We start from the raw sequence: 20,668 nt of genomic DNA, 5'->3' as shown, positions 1-20,668 counted from the left end.
TCACTTTCTACTAGACAGGTTTTTTTTTTTTTTTCTTTTTTAGGAAAACAACAAGCGACGTGCTGAAGGCACAAAGTCCAGGGCACTCTGATAGCAGCATAGAGAAACAGCGGGAGTGCTGCCATGTACTGTGTGGTGCGGAGCGTCTAATGTCGTATAAAGAGGACAATTTTCTTGAAAACTATACGTTGTAAAACTATAAGCCGTCTCCTTCCACTGCAGGATCCTTACAAGGATCTGCGATAAATTTGATACGGATTTTGGATCTGACAAACTCCCTTTTAGACAGATTTAGGTTTTGTTTTTGAGTTTATTTTTTGATGGGGCCGGGGGTGAGGGGATAGCCACCATTTCAATTTTCAACTCAGGCAGCAGAAAAGCTAAAATCGGCGGGAGGATGACCTTTGGTGACATCATGGTCATGTGACCAAAAGGTTTTTCAACCCGGGAGTCTGGAGGAAATGAAGGGGAGGGAGGCTTGGTGTGACCTCTACACTGTGTATGCTTAATGCTGAGTCTGTGTAACAAAACATGTCTGTGTGTGTAGCATGGAGTGTGTGTAACAGTGTGTGCAATATATATGTGAGTGTGTGTAGCACGGAATATGTGTAATGTGCTGTATGTATGTATAACATGGAGTGTGTGTGTAATATGATGTGTGTGTTGTATGGCATGTGTATATGCATTACATACTGTTCATGTAGCATGGATAGTGTGTGTTTGTGTGTAGCATGGAGTATGACTATTAGGCCGGCATCACACTAGCAGTATTTGGTCAGTATTTTACCTCAGTATTTGTATGCCAAAACCAGGAGTGGAACAAATAGAGGAAAAGTATAACAGAAACATGTGCACCACTTCTGCATTTATCACCCACTCCTGGTTTTGGCTTACAAATACTGAGGTAAAATACTGACCAAATACTGCTAGTGTGACGGCAGCCTTAAGGTACCGTCACACTAGACGATATCGCTAGCAATCCGTGACGTTGCAGCGCCCTGGCTAGCGATATCGTCCAGTGTGACAGGCAGCAGCGATCAGGCCCCTCCTGTGATGTCGCTGGTCGGGGAAGAAAGTCCAGAACTTTGTTTCGTCGCTGGACTTCCTGCTGACATCGCTGAATCGGCGTGTGTGACACTGATTCAGCGATGTCTTCGCTGGTAACCAGGGTAAACATCGGGTTACTAAGCGCAGGGCCACGCTTAGTAACCCGATGTTTACCCTGGTTACCATCGTTAAAGTAAAAAAAACAACCACTACATACTTACCTACCGCTGTCTGTCCCCGGCGCTGTGCTTTCCTGCACTGACTGTGAGCACAGCGGCCGGAAAGCAGAGCGGTGACGTCACCGCTCTGCTTTCCGGCTGCCCGGCGCTCACAGCCAGAGCAGAGAAGCAGAGCGCCGGGGACAGACAGCTGAAGGTAAGTATGTAGTGGTTGTTTTTTTTACTTTAACGATGGTAACCAGGGTAAACATCTGGTTACTAAGCGCGGCCCTGCGCTTAGTAACCCGATGTTTACCCTGGTTACCCGCATCGTTGGTCGCTGGAGAGCTGTCTGTGTGACAGCTCTCCAGCAACCAAACAGCGACGCTGCAGCGATCCGGATCGTTGTCGGTATCGCTGCAGCGTCGCTTAGTGTGACGGTACCTTTAGGGTGACGGTACCTTTAGGGTTCTCTTACACTGGCGTATAGCCAGGGTATAACTCAGCCGAGTGCTATCTGACGTTTTATCAGATAGCAATTGCTCCAATGTTATACAATGGAGCAGTGCTGACAAGTCGGCACGAGAAAGAAAATCGCTGCATGCTGTGATTGTCAGAAAATAATGGATGGCACGCATCCATACAAGCGTGGAAAACATCGTGCTGCACTCCAATGTCATCAGAATGCAATCTGATACGCACCGACTCATGCAATGGACAAATGAAGAAATTAAATTCTCCATCTTCTCCTCACCTGTGCGGTCTCACGAATCGGATCACAGTAGCACAACGCTCAACCCACGCTCGCAGCAGAGAAGCCGAGAGTCATTTGCACATAGCATCCAACTGTCTCACATGAAAAAATTATCAGATGCTATACGCTAGTGTGAGTGAACCCTTAGTGCGTGTGTAACAAGGAGTATGACGTGTGTATCATGGGATGTGTGTGCGTATGTAATATGCAATGTGTGTCACAAATTATGTGAAGTATGTGTAGAAAATTGGTAGCACAGGCAAGAGTTCGTAGGTATCAAAGCTCATTCATCAGGCAATTGGATCGGTCATGTCTGTGCCCAGCAGCACATCACCCGGTGAACACCGGACACTTACTGCCCTTAACATGATCATGTACGAGGACCGAGCCAATGTATTAGCGACTGTTCTGTCTCCATCGTTCCTTGTCAGCCTGTGAAAATAATCTGGTCAAGAAGCACTGAACAACTTGAATATAGTCAGTCGATCTGCGCTCATGTAACGGTCTGAATAAATCAGCCTGTATAAATGTGACCTAAATGTTTCTGTGTGATAAAACAATATATTAGCATTTGGGGCCCATCTGTAATTTTTGCCAGGGGCCACACTTGGTCTAAAACTGACCCCGTGAAGAGAAGAATATTTATCACTTAACCTGGGGAAATCCCATAAATCAATTTGCATAAGAAGCATCGTGACCAGTAATAAAGACCGTTAATTTTATTATTTTACAGTAAAATACGGATATGGATTTGAATATCACTATTGTTTCCACCAATGGTGACATTAACCAAACGTTTACCAAATCACAAGTGCTTCCCATTAATACATTCATTATCCTACCCAATTATAAAACATAAAATTACGGAGGAGACAATTACTCAGCCAACGCATGTATCCAGTGAACCCGATCAGCAGGTCAGGACATTATAAAACGCATCACGAATTACTGTATTGATCCAAAGGAGCATATTCCATATTTGCTTCCATTGTTTCAAGTCTCCTGGACAGATACAAGTTAACTGATTGACTTCTGCGGCTATGTGTGTCTACGGCACCTAAATCCAGGTCTAGTGACCAGGTCTGGGTTGTTGGCTCATGTCAACCTTATTTCATATAAAAGGATTTCTGGAAAGTTTTTTTTAGTAGTGGTATCTCGGAAGGTATATTGATGATCACATTGTATTTAATCTACGCTCTAGTTGCCTGGAGAGGTCTTCTCTTTCGCAAGAACAGTCCTGTTATAAACCAATCTGTTCCATTTCTTCGGGATCGACTTCACTGACACCGATCCCATCTCCCCGCACGAAAACAATGATACGGGGAACATTGTTGGTCCACATGTCCTGCTCAGTAGTGGCTGCAGGATGACAAGTATGTAGGATCAGTCATGATCCCACAACCAATATTACGCAGGAACACGGACTCCAAAATATTTCCGTAGCTGCTCCAAGAACACGAACGTCAAAACAGTGTGAGGGACAAGTCTGATTCCGGCTGGAACAAGACCCTGTGACCAAAAAAAAAAAATAGCTGGTTAGAAAACCTTGAACATCACGTTTCACAAATAAAGATAATTTCACATCACGATTAATAATTAATTCTCCCCAGATTTTTTCATCACCTTATAAAAGGCCAGAGGCCCCAGCTTTGCAGTCTCCATTGCGCAGTGTATGACCCCCTAAAAGGGTGTGAAGAGAAGAGGTTACAATTGAGCAAAACAAGGTATAAACCAATTGCCTGTACAAAGACACAGGTCTTACCCTATATTCCCCCTTGGAATTCATCAGTCGTGTTTTCAGGACGTCTAGGGGCTGACATAGGAATGTAGCACACCCGCCCTACATTGGACAAAAGGTGGATTAGCAACTATTACTTTAGCTTCTTATCTAGTAACTGAATTTATTTCATATTGGGGTTCTACAGATAAAATCTTCATCATCGGTTAAAGAAAATCGGAGCTGGGGTTGCTTAAAGGGTTATTCCCACAACTGCATTATTCTTCACAAAGCCCAGGAAATGCAGACTTAGCCCTTCTGTGCATTCAGCTTGACACAGCAGAATGAGTGGTCCTGTTCTTATCTGCTAAAAATATATTTCCTAGAAGCCCTTGTTTCTCCTCAGTGCTGCAGAACCCACCCCAAAAAACATACACACACACTTCTGTGTGCCCCTGACTAGACACACTTCTCTGAGTTATCATCAAGCTAACCAAGTGTAGAATTCGCCTTGTGCTTCTGTGCTCTCTGTACAAAGCCCTGCCTGAAAATGTTATCATCTATTTACATCTGTATGACTGCCTGCATGGTTTCACATCATTAGCTGATTTTTTGCAAAGCTCAGATGTCCTGCCCTCTTCCACAATGCAGTGCAGAGCTGTGTTTGTTGTCTGCTGTAGACAGATTGGTGATGTGAAACTGCAAATGCTGCTCTATTGATGCATCTAGCTGAGGATAATCCTCTGCCATAAGCACCAAAAGAGAAACATTTGCCATTTCACATCACTGGTCTTTCAGGTGCAGGCAACAAAAACAATACAACTAATCTCAGTTCATCTATAGAGAGCCCACACCAGCAGTATATCCACCTACTGCATCATATCCACATCTATACAGAGCCCCTACTGCTGTATATCTGCCTCTATACAGAGACTCCTCCTGCAGTATATTCTCCTCTATAGACTCCTCTTGTATTATCTATTCACTCTCAGCTCCTATACAGCGATCCCCATCCAAACATTCATTCATTCTTTCAACTCCTCTTTACAGAGCCTCATCCTGCAATATCTCTCTCCTTTCTTTCCTTTTATATACAGCCCATCCTGTAGTATGTAATTCCTCTGAGCCCCCTGTATACATCCCCATCTTGCAGTACATCTCTCCTCTCAGCCCACTCTATATAAAGCCTATCCTGCATTATATCTCTCTTTTCTGTGCTTTCTATACACAGCCCATCCTGTAGTGCATAATTCCTCTGAGCACTCCTGTATATACAGCCCATTCTGCATTATATTTATCCTTTCTGTCTCCCCTATATACAGCCCATCCTGTATAACATCTCTCCTCTCATCCCCCTGTATACAGCCCCATCCTGCAGTACATCATTCCTCTTAGTTACCACAGCGGCACCGCTGCTTCCTGTTATGAGCTCTCAATATAAATAAGGAGGCACTGCCCCTTCCAGTGACGACATCTCTCACAGTAGAAGCTCCATTATAGACACAGCACAGCTATGTTGGCAGGATACCAGCCAAAAGATCCACCAGAGCTCTTCAAACTACAGGACAGTTTCAATGACAACTGTAAGATAAATAGAGCCTGTAGGGGCCTCCTTCCCGGGGAGATATGTGCAAAACAAGGCAGATTGAAAAATGGGTTAAATTAGCCCAAATTAATAGATATGTGTGTACACTGTTATAAAACCACAATGTGACATGGAGAATAACCCCTTTCTACAGCAGCCTTTCTACTATACCCTCAAGATAACACTTCAGGTACCAATTACTGCCACAGGCCATGTTATGGCAGGAGTATTGTGTAAACCAATATCAATGTTCAAGCCTGCAAGGATCTGACCAGTGATGTGGATGGGCACCCAATGTCCCTAATGACAAGTGTGAACAAGGCCAAAGAATGGGCAGAAAACGTTGGCACACAGTAGGACAGCTGCACATAACGCACTGCTGGAGTCCAAGCGCGGGACCAAAAAGTTTTCTAACATTCACAGGACACAAAGGGTCTTAAATATATTGCACCTGGTGTTTATCCTTTAATACGGTCTTCAAGGACTTAAATATAGATGGCCTACTCTCAGGAGGTAGTCCTTACTACCGGGCGCCATCTGATCACTAGAATGACAGGTCCCTTTTATTGTTTACACAGGCACAGGAGCTTATCCGTAGAGGGGGCTATAGCTGCTAAAAGTCATGGGATATGGACCACCACCTATTTACAAAGGATAGGCAATTTTTTTTTTTTTTTTTTTTTACTTTCCACTCTTGGCCGCCAGCAGACAATCGGGGAACCTATGGCTAAATTTAGTGTATGTGCAGGGAGCTTTCCTTTCGGAGAAGAAGAGTCACAAGACATTGAGAAATAAGAAGAGTCCGATATGCTAATGGGCTTTCAGAGTTGAAAAAAGAGGCCCTAGGGTAGAAATGCTGGAAAATAAAGCAATACCTGTTACCTACAGACACTGGAGATCAAAGTACATTAAAGCGGAGGGGGGGGGGGGAAAAAAAAACAAAAAAAAAAAAAAACTTACTGCAATAGAACTGGCCAAAAAGTGCGTGAGTATGTTGTCAGACATGACGCCCGTGTTCAGGACCAGCTGCTTTGCTTGATCATAACATGCCAGCTGTAAGACAAGTAGAGTTCAGAATGAAAAACTCATCACAAGTACGGTAATCAGATGTTTCTAGAAGCTACTGGAAGGGGGAGATACTTTTTTGAAGAAATGCAAAAAGTGGTAGGGAGAATTTAACCCCGTCTAGACCACCCCACATAGCTTAAAGGACGACAGGCAAAGTTGCTTTGTGCTATTCGCTATTACGCAGATGTGCCAATACTTTATCGTGTCGGGGAACTAAAACCATCAGTAATGCCCTAAACGCAGCACTCAGACTGAGCAGCGGACAGAATGAGAGAACACTATTTGGGGTAGGTTACAAAGTAAAAAATAATAATATTCGTTAGAATTGTGCATTCCAAAAAAGGTACTGCTTCTAGCATAACGGTCCCAAGTAATGTAAAATTAAAGTTAATGGAAGCTATCCTCTATCCATGGGAGGTCTTCCCTATCACTGGGGCTCTGACTGAATGGAACGGTGGTCAATCATGCATACGGACGTGCCATTCATTCTTTATAGAAGAGCTGAAAACCACCCAAACACAGCGCTCGGCCATCACCAGCAGCCACATTAAGAAGGACCAAAGCGACAGTGCGCATGATGGACCATGCTCCATTTACATCGGGATCCTCATACCGAGGTTCTTGAAATCAGTGGGGGATCCTGTGCTCTGACCCTCAGCAATCAGAAATGTCCTAATTTAAGAATACACCTTTTAAGAGAATCTGCAGGTTTTCACTATGTAATCTGAGATCAGCATGATGTAGAGACCCTGATTCCAGTGACGTGTCACTTTCTGGGTTGTGTTTTGCTGTTTCAATATCAGAAGTAGATTATCACTAGAGAACTAGGTATCTCCTGCCTCTTAAGGTACCGTCACACTAGACGATATCGCTAGCGATCCGTGACGTTGCAGCGTCCTCGCTAGCGATATCGTCCAGTGTGACAGGCAGCAGCGATCAGGCCCCTGCTGGGAGATCGCTGGTCGGGGAAGAAAGTCCAGAACTTTATTTCGTCGCTGGACTCCCCGTAGACATCGCTGATTCGGCGTGTGTGACACCGATACAGCGATGTCTTCGCTGGTTACCAGGGTAAACATCGGGTAACTAGGCGCAGGGCCGCGCTTAGTAACCCGATGTTTACCCTGGTTACCATCCTAAAAGTAAAAAAACAAACACTACATACTTACCTACCGCTGTCTGTCCCCGGCGCTGTGCTCTGCTCTCCTCCTGCTCTGGCTGTGAGCGTCGGTCAGCCGGAAAGCAGAGCGGTGACGTCACCGCTCTGCTTTCTGGCTGCCCGGCGCTCACAGCCAGACCAGAGAAGCAGAGCGCCGAGGACAGACAGCGGAAGGTAAGTATGTAGCGTTTGTTTTTTTACTTTTTAGGATGGTAACCAGGGTAAACATCGGGTTACTAAGCGCGGCCCTGCGCTTAGTAACCCGATGTTTACCCTGGTTACCGGCATCGTTGGTCGCTGGAGAGCTGTCTGTGTGACAGCTCTCCAGCGACCAAACAGCGACGCTGCAGCGATCCGGATCGTTGTCGGTATCGCTGCAGCGTCGCTATGTGTGACGGTACCTTTAGGCCAACTACACCCCTACTACTGATTGGCAGCTTGGTCATTAGACATTGTACACACGAAGCTCCCAATCAATGTGGGAGGAGTTTTACAGGGCTCAGCATTCAGAGCTCTGCTAAAACTACAGCAGAAAAAAAACCAGTGATTCTATCACAACTGCTGCACCTAGTTACAAAGCGATAGATCGCTGGGATCAGGGTCTCTTCCCCTACATCATGTTGATGATCGGATTACACAGCAAAACCTGCTGACAGATTCTCTTTAAGTTGATGTTTTCTTGGAAACTGAACAATAACTAAGAAATGGTACATACAAATATGTCTGATTACCTGAAGCGTTGTTTTCCCAAGACAACATGTAGTAGTGACACGTACCTCTACAGGTCAAAACTTCTGATATTAAGGAGCACAGTCTGTGCTTCCTGGGTAGAGAACTAAGAAAATGAATAGAACTTAATAGTGCTCACCTGTCCCACTGTCACTAGAGCTCCTCTACTGGACGCCATGGTGGCCCCCGAGAAAAGCTTTCTGAAACCCTCTAAATAAAAAACAAGGAGTTATCCAAGGCATTCGCAGTGCAGGGAGTGTTCTGTGTCCGCCAGAAATATAGCAGTTACCTTCTTGGACGACTCGGTACATGCCATCTAGTGCATGAGCATAACTGAGGAAACATGAAGAAATAAGGTGAGGAGCAATGTTAGCAGCACAGACAAATCAAACCGTGCTAAAGTCATGTTCACACGGCTTGGATGTGGTCACAAATCCACAACAAACCCGAAATGTAATTGTCCTGATTCATCAAGATCGGCGTCATTCACGCTGGTCTTAATGAATAGGATTGGTGGAGTCATGAAGAGGCGTGAAGAGACATCGGAATCAGAAGCATCAGACAAGTCTCGCCACAAGTCCTACTACAGTCACTGCTGGAATAAGACTTATGGCATATGCAGTCACTCCTGATTAATATGGCAAGAGGTGGTCATCACGTCCCTATCCCGCACTAGCTCCGTCCACCTTGTCAAAACTAGAGAAAAATGGCATCAGAAAGCCAGAAGTAGCAAAAAGAGCAACGCTTTTTATGCCCGAATAGTGGTCCATAGTGTTAGGCTACTTTCACACTAGCGTTTTTTTAAATCCGTCACAATGCGTCGTTTTGCAGAAAAAACGCATCCTGCAAAAGTGCTTGCAGGATGCGTTTTTTCCCCATAGACTTCTATTGACGACGCATTTGTGACGGATTGGCACACTTCGCATCCGTCTTGCGAAAAAAACGTTACATGTAGGTTTTTTTTTTCTCCCGACGGACCGCTTTTTCCGACCGCGCATGCGCGGCCGGAACTCCGCCCCCACCTCCCCGCACCTTACAATGGGGCAGCGGATGCGCCGGAAAAATGCATCCGCTGCCTCCATTGTGCAATGCAGCAAACGCTAGCGTCGGAATCTCTCCCCGACGCATTGCGATGGGGAGATTCCGACGCTAGTGTGAAAGGAGCCTTACTTGTGGATTTTGTTGCAGATTTCATCCTACATAGCTATAAAGCATGGATGAAATTCGTGCCGAAAAGAAAATCCATTTTATGCTCTCAATTTCCTGTAATTTTTTTTTTTGAAATGTGCAAATGGAGCATCGAATACACCTTTCTCTTATATTTTAGTGTAAATAGCTGCAAATGCGCAGTGTGAACCTACACTAATGAATAGAAGCCAATATATAAAGGAGGAGGCAGGGCCGGCGTCAGCACCCGGCGCACCTGGGCAAATGCCGGGGCCCTGGGGAGAGAGGGGGGCCCACTCATGCTGTCATAGATACAGCTGGGAGAGCAGAGCAGGAGATAACATGCTCTCTCCGCCCACAAAGTCACTGCTGGCTGCGTTCTCTTAACCCCTATGTGCCAGCTCTGACACAAGCATCTTCTCACTCAGTCAGTGCAGCCAGGCAGGCACACATAGGGGTTAAGAGAAGGCAGCCAGTGTGACATTGTTTGTGGGCGGAGAGAGCACGTTCTCTGCTCTGATCTCCGCCCCTGGCTGGCTGCCATGCTGCTGAAGTTATGAGGCAGATTCAGGAGGAGCTCCTAGTCCTACCAGTGCCTGAGTGAGTAGCGCTGCTATATACTACGTGGGCTGCGCTGCTATATACTACGTGGGCTGCTATATACTACGTGGGCTGCGCTGCTATATACTACGTGGGCTGCTATATACTACGTGGGCTGCGCTGCTATATACTACGTGGGCTGTGCTATATACTACATGGGCTGCTATATGCTACGTGGGCTGCTATATACTACATGGGCTGCTATATACTACGTGGGCAGTGTTATATACTACATGGCTGTGTTTATATGCGATCATGAATCGGGGTATGTGTTAAAGGGGGGGCCCACTGAGACTCTTTCGCCCGGGGCCCTCAAAAACCTGGAGCCGGCCCTGGGAGGAGGTCCAAGACCTCACACCGGTCCATTTAATTGGACAAAAGACACTTAAAAACTGATGAAAACGAACACGAAAAAGAGTCCCATTGATTTAAAGGAGTCAGTTTTGAACACCACAATCTCCAAAGCATCCGCTGTCCTCTAGACCCCATTCACATGTTTCATGTGTGTGTTGTGCGCAGTCCTTTTTTTGAGGATAGTGCTCATAAATAAGTTTCATGTGTGACACAAAAGGCATCATGTTCTCATCCTTTACACGAAAGTGAATGCAAACTTAGGATGTGAAGATGGTGTAGATGAGCAAATCAATTCAGTGATCATCTCTAACAAATTCACACCCATTGCTGCATTACAATCAATGGAATAGCAGATGTCAGTAGGTAGGCTGAACAAGGCAGCCATGATCTCCGTGTCCACTCATACAATTCTGGAATTGCATATTACTTGCGTCTCAGATGTGCGGGCAGATTCACATCATTCTGCATCCTGAAGGAGAAAAAAAAAACAATATAAAGAATTGTTCAGACTGAAAATTCCATATACAGTCATGGCCAAAAGTTTTGAGAATGACACCAAAATTATATTTTCACATGATCTGCTGCCCTCTGGTTTTTATTAGTGTTTGTCTGATGTTTACATCACATACAGAAATATAATTGCAATCATATTATAAGTACCAATAGGTTATATTGACAGTTAGAATGAGTTAATGCAGCAAGTCAATATTTGCAGTGTTGACCCTTCTTCTTCAAGACCTCTGCAATTCTCCCTGGCATGCTCTCAATCAACTTCTGGACCAAATCCTGACTGATAGCAGTCCATTCTTGCATAATCAATGCTTGCATTTTGCCAGAATTTGTTGGTTTTTGTTTGTCCACCCGTCTCTTGATGATTAACCACAAGTTCTCAATGGGAGTAAGATCTGGGGAGTTTCCAGGCCATGGACCCAAAATCTCTATGTTTTGTTCCATGAGCCATTTAGTTATCACCTTTGCTTTATGGCAAGGTGCTCCATCATGCTGGAAAAGGCATTGTTGGGCGCCAAACTGCTCTTGGGCGGTTGGGAGAAGTTGCTCTTGGAGGACATTCTGGTACCATTCTTTATTCATGGCTGTGTTTTTAGGCAAGACTGTGAGTGAGCCGATTCCCTTGGCTGAGAAGCAACCCCACACATGAATGGTTTCAGGATGCTTTACAGTTGGCATGAGACAAGACTGGTGGTAGCACTCACCTCTTCTTCTCCGAATAAGCTGTTTTCCAGATGTCCCAAACAATCGAAAAGGGGATTCATCAGAGAAAATGACTTTGCCTCAGTCCTCAGCAGTCCACTCCCTGTACCTTATGCAGAATATCAGTCGGTCCCTGATGTTTTTTCTGGAGAGAAGTGGCTTCTTTGCTGCCCTCCAGGCCTTGCTGATAGAGTCTCTGCCTCACAGTGCGTGCAGAAGCACTCACACCAGCCTGCTGCCATTCCTGAGCAAGCTTGGCACTGCTGGTAGTCCGATCCCGCAGCTGAAACAGTTTTAACATACGGTCCTGGCGCTTGCTGGTCTTTCTTGGGCGCCCTGGAGCCTTTTTGACAACAATGGAAGCTCTCTCCTTGAAGTTCTTGATGATGCGATAGATTGTTGACTGAGGTGCAATCTTTGTAGCTGCGATACTCTTCCCTGTTAGGCCATTTTTGTGCAGTGCAATGATGGCTGCACGTGTTTCTTTAGAGATAACCATGGTTAACTGAAGAGAAACAATAATACCAAGCACCAGCCTCCTTTTAAAGTGTCCAGTGATGTCATTCTTACTTAATCATGACTGATTGATCGCCAGCCCTGTCCTCATCAACACCCACACCTGTGTTAATGGATCAATCACTAAAACGATGTTAGCTGCTCCTTTTAAGGCAGGACTGCAATGATGTTGAAATGGGTTTTGGGGGTTAAAGTTCATTTTCTGGGCAAATATTGACTTTGCAAGTACAGTAATTGCTATTAAGCTGATCACTCTGACATTCAGGAGTATATGCAAATTGCCATTAGAAAAAATGAAGCAGTAGACTTTGGAAAAATTAATATTTGTCTCATTCTCAAAATTTTTGTCCATGACTGTAGTTTAACATATTGTCACTCTAATACTAACAAAAATACTTCCCAATTCCAAATACCACAATCAGTATTAATTACCCAACTCAAAATAATGTCAGACGGATTAGCAAAAAGATTCATGCTACCATGGTCTGGCATTCGACAAGGTCCTCTGTAGTCGGCCGGACCAGGACAGTCTTTACTGCTGCCGGTATCCTCCACTAGGCATCCTGGGCACCTAAGGCTTTTACAAAGCAAGGCAATGTCATGATGTTGAAGTGCACATCATGTTATGACACCACGGGCCTAGAAAATGTCAGAGGAGCCTAGAATGCCTAGTTGATGATGCCAGCGGCATTGAAGACTGTCCTGGTCTGGGTGCCACAAAGGATCAATTTGCAATAAACCAATCAAACAAGTACAATTTAAACAGCTCAATACAACTTATATCCAGATCACTAATTGTTGGGTTTCCGTGCTGCAACCGCCTTCTTCAATTCCCATCAAAGATTTTCAAGAGAGGTTAAGCCATACAACTGACCACTCCAGAATCTTCTGGAACTTATTCTGAAACCAAGTCCTGGTGGACCTTTCAGTTATGCTTAGGACTAATGTCCTGTTGGAAGGTGCAATGATGTCAAAGCTTCAGCTTCATCACAGAAGTCATGCCTTTTGTCCTAGGATTTCCTGATACTTGAGTGAAGCCCTCTTGTTTTGCACATGGGGCAGATTTCCAATGCCAAAGGAAGCCAAGCAAACCTAAACATCACCAAGCCACAGCCATACTTGACTATAGGCATCACCATGCTTCACTCTACACAGGTTGTTCTTTTCAGAAAACGGTTCCATCTTCCTCCTTCATACATACCGCTCATCCATGTGAGCCTGAAGAAGCATGTACTGACGCGAAACAGCTGTTGCTCATTTCACTGAGGTTTCTATGTGCAACCCTGTGACTGAAATAAAGTGTCCTTTATTGAAATTGCCGGTAGAGTGTCGCTTCTCTTGTTTTTCTCTGGAACCCATGATTTAATACACGCGTATATCAAGCGGAGCACCGCAAGATATGGAGATCACAATCCAGAGTTTTTGTTTGATCCCATCTTTATTTGAATTGGGTGATGTGGTACTGCCAGTGTGTTTTCTTTTTAATCTCATCGCTCATCTATAAGCCTTAAAAGTTCCCGTTTTGTTTCATTGCGCCACAAAACAGTGGCTTGTTATACTGTTTGGAGCATATTGGAATAACTCTTTGTGAGCTATGGTGTGTAGAAGTGAATGCCGTGAAGTTCCAGCATGGAGATCTTTCAGCATGTGCCTAAGGGTGCATTCACACATCCATGTAAATGTCTGTGTGTGGCCTACACAGAACCAATGATTATGTCCTAACCTGACCTGATCCTCCACATTGTGCGTACAAGACAATGATCTCTTATCGTAACTTTTTTAGAACACGCTCTTGACAACCCAAGAATTTTGTGAACTGGCGGCCATTATCCATGAGAAATGGGCTAAGATTCCTCAAGATCGCTGCCAGAATCTGGTATCTGGCTACGCATCATGTTTGCAGCAGGTCATAACGGCCAAAGATGCTCTTCTAAGCCCTAACAACAACACTGGTCATGAAGAAGATGAATAATTCTGAGATGGAATTAGTCAGTAAAATTGGCATTTGACGATGAATCTGGAGAAACCACTTGTTATAATTCGTCTTCTTGAGCTCTTTACATTGTTCTCTTTGGATTGGTTTATTGGAAGCAGAATAAAATTAGTGAATTTTGGTAATAAACCTACCGTAATTTGCAAATGGAGGTTGCATAATTTTCAATGCAATTGTATGTACACACACGTGTGACCCTAGGACAACGCTGAGTAATAATGCGGAGAGCTCTCACCTGACATTCACCATATCTCCTGGGGTCCCTACAAATCCCCCAGTAAAACCTAAAACATAACAGGGGGAAACAAAATATGAAAAGGAAGCAAGATCTCTTCCCACCACCACGACCTAACCCCAAAAACTGCATATACTGCTGTGCACTAAAATAGCAGATGGGCTGACTCAAGGCCTGATTTTGTGCCCATATAGTAATACCATTGGGCTCATTTTTAAAATCTAATGAACAGATTTAGTGATGTTCTTCAAAACTTATGACATGGACAACGTCATAAAAAAATTACAATGAGTTAATACTGATTCCATAAGGTTATGTTCACACGTTGAGTTTTTGCAATGTTTTTTCGCCACAAATTTTAAGCTGGGTTTTACAGTACCAGCAAAGCCTATGAGATTTCAGAAATCCCACGCACACACATTAGTCAGGAAAATAAAACCAATTTGGAAAACTGCTGCAATTTTGCAAACATGAGCGTGTCACTTCTTTCAGTGTATTTGCAGAGTTTTTCACCCATCGAAAACAAATGGTTAAATGCAGAAAAGCAGGTATCAGCTTTTGCTGCGTTTTTGATGCAAACAACCTTAAGAAAGTCATGCTTTTTTTGGGGGGTGGAGGGTACTGAACTTTATCAGCATGCACAAGAGAACAAAAACACAGCAAAACCTGCTTTTTGTAAGCAGCTTCTTTATTGCCCGCGTAAAAATAAGCAGCAAAAACGCAACATGTGAACACAGCCTAACAGGTAAAACACAAACATACCAGTTACTAGGATCATTCTTTTTAGCTGTGGAAGGGCTCCGGTTCCCAGCTGGTAACATTCCCCACCACTGTCCTACACATCTGTCACCAGCTGGCATTGTGTCGATAGCCCTACCATTCTGACCCATAACTGTTGGACCCATGATCTTGGTCCTTTCTTCCGCCCAGCAAGTAGCTCAACTACGGCAGCCATTTTATAGGGATTCTATACATTTAGAAAAATATTTCCAGAGACTGTGCCACTTTTGGCCATGGTATTTTTCGAACACAACCAATAGATAAGTGTGGGGGCATTTCTGGAAATAAGAAGCCATTTTTTCTAATCTCATGCAACCCCTTTAAAATGTAACACTTATTTCAGGAGAACGGGATTCCCAAAGTCCCCAATGTAATGGAGCACTAGCCCCATTCACTGTGATGGTCACACATTCAAGGTAACTTTGGGCCCCCCGGTATCCCAGTGGTCACTGCCCCAGTAATCATACATTTATCAATTATGTTTATGAAACAACCCCTTTAAAATGTCAACCATATCAAGTGACTCCGATTGACAATGATTTTATATCGTCCATGTACAGGTCAGAACATTACAAACTATGGACAACGCTCATCCTCGCCTAGGCTTGGGATCGAAGTGCATCATTAAAATAAAAAAATATGACCTCCTCCCTCCTTATGTACTCGTGTGCCTTGTTATCTGCTCATGTTTAATGTATTTGTCTATATTTGCCCCGTATTCACATGTAAAGCGCCATGGAATAAATGGCGCTATAAAAATGTATAATAATAATAATAAATAATAATAATAATAATGACCTCTGCACATAGGAAATCCTCCGACCTATTTCCAGAGACTAAAGTGAGTACAGGAGAAAGCCCAGAATATTAGGAGTATGACCTGCACACCATACTAGCTCATGATAAATTAAAAAAAACGCCAAATACACTTTATTCTGAAATCCATTACTATCATTTAATAAGCTGCCCAAGCAATTATGTAGAGGAAAACCATTAAAAAAAAAAAAATCAATGTTACATTAAAACTTATTTCCACAGGGTGCCAGTATTTATGTTACACTGCCACCATTATTCTCCAGGTAATGCCGATCTTCCTTCTAATCACGGTAACAATTGGAGAACAATGAAAGATAAAAGTGTGAAAGAGCACAATGACAAAGATGGCTGTGATGTAGTTGGGAACAGTGTGCGTGGGCAGGGTGGCTCGTTATTATAGTTATTCACCTCATAATCCGCACACTGACATCCGCCATTCATCAGGACATGTCTCACAACAGAAAATGATGGTGACTCACTATAAAAAGCAGCAGAATCTAAGAAGGCGAGGGTCCCTCCCAATTTAGGTGAATAATACTAAAATACAGCAGACAAATGGACTAAATAAAATCGTGAGCCCCTTTAACACCTTAGTGACCACCAATCCGACCTAAAACGGACCTGCAATATAACAGACTAGCACCCCCCAACAGGTGACAGTCCGGCAGCTGTGGGCTGTACACTATAGCTGACAACTTGCTGCATCAGCCATGATCAGTTTTGGCAAATACCATGGCCGTTTAACCCCTTAATAGTGACTACAGAATCTAGATGGTTAACAGGGTGTGGGGGCTCCCTCTTTAACCCCATTGGCACCCCGAGATCTTGATTGTGTGGTCCTAGTGTTTGCTATGGCAACTCATGGACAATTAACGGTCTTCGAGACTGCCGGCTACGTGAGGAAAGAGACACGGCGAATCAGAAAAGCTATACTACATTTCTAATTGGAGGTATTTGCTAATATTATTATACCTACTACATATTGAGATAGGATCCTGGAGATGGGAATACCACTTTAAATAAAGCAGAAGCCCATGAAAAATAAAAACTATATGTGTCTGGTTCGGTTCCAGCAATATCCGTGCCATGTCTGCAGGTGACATGTGATATAGGCTCTAATGCGCACATGATATAACCAGCAGTCACTAATGGGCTTCAGGGATCACACTTCCCTCGTTTGAAATGGTTTTGTCCAAGGAAAGTGCTGCAGCCCACCAGTATCTGCCGATGGGCTGCAGCGCTCACGTGACAATGTCATGCATGCACCAGCAGACACAGCACTGACGTTTTTCCAAAGGGAGAGTATATGCTGTTTTTATTTTGCAAGGGGGTGTTTCAGTTAACAATTGGACAACCATTTTAAGACGGCATCCATAATGTGTGGCCATTACATGGTCCTAGAAGGAGTGTGGTAACCTGTATCATCAGAACCTTATAATGATGAGGATGTGTATGATCAAAGAGGCTACTGTTCCCATTAAGTGGCTCACGGATGGAGTCTGGTGTAGAAGAGATGTGGCCGGAATACAACTCAGAAGAATCACAAATGCACCCAACACGCGCACGTAATTATCAGCCATACACATATACGCCGAGTCTTCTGCTCATGAGGCGAGTGATATTCCTACAAGTCAGCGCTTGCAGATCTGGGAAACATTCCTTAAGAAACAGAAAGCTAATCCACCGACAACCGCCCCGAGAAGCTCAACCATTGACGAGAACCTTAAACAATGCTGGTCACTAGGGCCTCTTTTCCATGGAGGAGATCATTTAGGCCGATTGTAAGCAATCATCGTCAGGGATCACGTCTTTTTTGTTGTTAATGGCATCTTATATGCTAAGAAAGATCATAATTTGTCATCAGTACACTCCCATGTGTATATTCTTGCCACCTGCACGTAAAACTCAATGGAGGATTCTAGGTAGGCGCCAACTATCATCGCTACGAATACGTCCATGTTTCACACATCTATGTTGGAATTTACCTTCTACAACAGCAAAAAGACCTGTTTTTTTCCCCTAAGTGTCATCCATTTTGCATCCATTTTCTCGTAAACCATTTTTAAAAGCTGATGGTATAAAATAATAGACAAAAGGGACCCCCAGCCCATTTTAAAGGACCCCCATGAACTTGAATGACCAAGTCTGAGCTGCAAAATGGTTAAGAATAAGACAAGCTCCGACTGCAGCAGATGAGGCATATACGGATCCATAACAAAAAACGGTCCAATCTTACAAATGGACAGATCTCGGATGAGAAAACCGGATGTGTGAATGTAGCCTTATTGAAAGGAGCTCGTGCAAGGCTGCGTTCCCACCATGAAAATTTGACGTTGCAGTTTTCCCGCACCTATTCGGTAAATTAGGTCACTTGCGGTTTTCACTTGGGCCATTATCATGTTTTTTAACGCTGCGGTTTTTCATCATTTTTTGTTATGTCATGTTTTAAATAAAGCTGCACTGCTTTTGACACTTCCTGGTATTTAGCTTTGACAAAACTCTATTGGCACACATACTACACACACACACAACTGTTTTTAGTGCGTTTCCACAGCGGAAGCACACTAAAATGCATGTGCCTTTTGTACCTGCAGATTTTCCAAATCTAATCTAAACTCAGAGTACCCGCAAGAGAAATTGATAGGTTGTAGATCTCAAACGTGCATTGAGGGTCATATTACACAGTGTAGAAAATCGCAGTAGGCATGAGATTTCTAGAAATCCCATCCATTTTGCTGAAAGTGCAACTTACAGAGTCTTATAATCTCAGAAATAGATGCATTAGGCTGCCGTCACACTAGCAGTATTTGGTCAGTATTTTACATCAGTATTTGTAAGCCAAAACCAGGAGTGGAACAATTAGAGGAAAAGTATAATAGAAACATATGCACCACTTCTGTATTTATCACCCACTCCTGGTTTTGGCTTACAAATACTGATGTAAAATACTGACCAAATACTGCTAGTGTGACGGCAGCCTTAGAATGAGGAAAGTCTTACCCCACGATAACCATACTACCGAATATTGGCTCATTACTGCAGATTATGGGACCTGGTTCCTATAGCTAAAAGCATTTCAGTGCGAAACGCGCGTCGGGTGTGGTGGGTCCCCAGGAGTACTCCATTGGTAATTATATTATATTATTGTTTTGCTATATACACTTGTATTATTACTATATTGTTTTTCATTTTGTGCATGTTTGTACATGGTCACACAGCACTTTTGTACATTGACTACAGTATTTGATTTTTCATTTGTATACCACTTTTCATCTGGGGTTACTACCTGGGTTACCCACCTTTTGTTACCTATGCTTGTGGTAATATACCCCCTTCCCCGGGACTCACAGGCTGCTGCTGCCATCACAGAATCCACTCCAAGTTATGTTATAGACCCCCATGTACTTTAACTATTGCCCATGCCTATTTAACAGTCCTTGGCTATATATGCTCCTCAACATGGAAATCGCAACACCAGGATGGCAAAGTCGTGGAGGTATGGAAATCACAGGATGGACAGACATGATAAGGATATGGAAATTATGAAAAAAATAGAAACATTATTAAAATATCTTGATTTGTTCAATATGGACTATGAGCGCTAGCTGCAGAAATCCCCGCACTTCCAGCCTCATCTGCTACCTGCTGTTTGAGGAAGGTCCTGCCAGGCTGAATGCACTTGGGCACAGAAAGCATCAAGATCCACTGCTGGCAGCTCCCTTTGCAACTGCCGACCAATGATGTTTCAGATGTACGTGAAGAGCGACAAATCTGGAGACACTGACAAGGTGTCCCAGAAGACGGTTTTCAGCATGACAATGCCGTGTGCTGTATGTTGCTCGTGCTTCTGCGAGTAGCCTGCATGGCCTAAATGTGCTATCATGATCTGCAGCGTCTCCGGACTTGTCTCTCATCCTTGGATGTCATAGGTCGGCAATTGCAGAGAAAGCTGCCAGCAGCGGATCTTGATGATTTGTCCAAGTGCATTCAGCGCAGAACATTCCTCAGACAACAATTACGGTAATAACCTCACTAATAGCAGCCATGGTGTGTAAGTGCGGGGATTTCTGCACGTGAAACTCATATACTTTTTTTAATCAAATAAATGTTTATTGCATTTTATAAATCAATAAAAATCTAACAATAACACATGCGTTTTTCAATCCCCCCCCCCCCAGCATTAACCCCCCTTTACCCATCCCTCCCCCATTCCCACTTAGACAGCACACGTCCTTCTTTTAACATGTCTTATAGCATTATATACTTTGTATAATATAATGTCCTTCATTATGAATTTATATACTATTATTTTATAGGCGAAACCTTCTCAGGCCTATTTTCCCTTAATCTCCTCCTAACCCAGTTCCAACCAAGGCGTCCACAATTTGTCATACAGAACCATTTTCCCTCTTTTCTGATATATTCCCTTTTCTAAGGCTATGACCTTCCCCGCATACTCGATGTATTCTCCCCTCGAGGGAGGCTCCTCTTTCATCCAGTTTCTTGCTATGACCTTCCGAGCCATGTATAACAGTCTGGCGATTGCTATTTTCAATGTGTTATCTACAATTATCTCATCCACATATCCCAGCACGCACACCACTGGTTCCCTTGGAATTACACATCTATATGCCCCTTCTATCCGGCTGAGAACCACTAACCAAAAAACAGTCAGCCTTGGACACGACCAGAGCATGTGGAACATTCCAGCATTATCATTCCTACACCTAGGGCATTCCGAATCGGGTCTCAACCCAGCTCTATATAGAACATCCAGAGAC

General features: G+C 43.8%; 1 protein-coding gene across 1 annotated transcript in view; it reads right to left on the bottom strand.

Moving 5' to 3' along the window:
• Positions 1-2,650: 2,650 nt before the first annotated feature.
• Positions 2,651-20,668, bottom strand: part of LOC138665233 (mitochondrial dicarboxylate carrier-like) — a 43,330-nt gene continuing 25,312 nt past the window's right edge. The window contains exons 4-11 of the mRNA XM_069752530.1: positions 14,292-14,340; positions 10,763-10,804; positions 8,504-8,547; positions 8,354-8,424; positions 6,222-6,314; positions 3,722-3,799; positions 3,583-3,639; positions 2,651-3,468 (exon numbers count right to left, since the gene is read on the bottom strand). Coding sequence (XP_069608631.1) covers positions 3,367-3,468; positions 3,583-3,639; positions 3,722-3,799; positions 6,222-6,314; positions 8,354-8,424; positions 8,504-8,547; positions 10,763-10,804; positions 14,292-14,340 — 536 coding nt within the window. The 3' untranslated portion in view covers positions 2,651-3,366. The remainder of the gene's footprint in view (positions 3,469-3,582; positions 3,640-3,721; positions 3,800-6,221; positions 6,315-8,353; positions 8,425-8,503; positions 8,548-10,762; positions 10,805-14,291; positions 14,341-20,668) is intronic.

Source organism: Ranitomeya imitator, chromosome 2 (assembly GCF_032444005.1).
Source record: "Ranitomeya imitator isolate aRanImi1 chromosome 2, aRanImi1.pri, whole genome shotgun sequence".
Lineage (NCBI taxonomy): Eukaryota > Metazoa > Chordata > Amphibia > Anura > Dendrobatidae > Ranitomeya > Ranitomeya imitator.
Note: the sequence above shows the minus strand (reverse complement) of the source record. Positions and strands in the feature narration are given on the sequence as shown.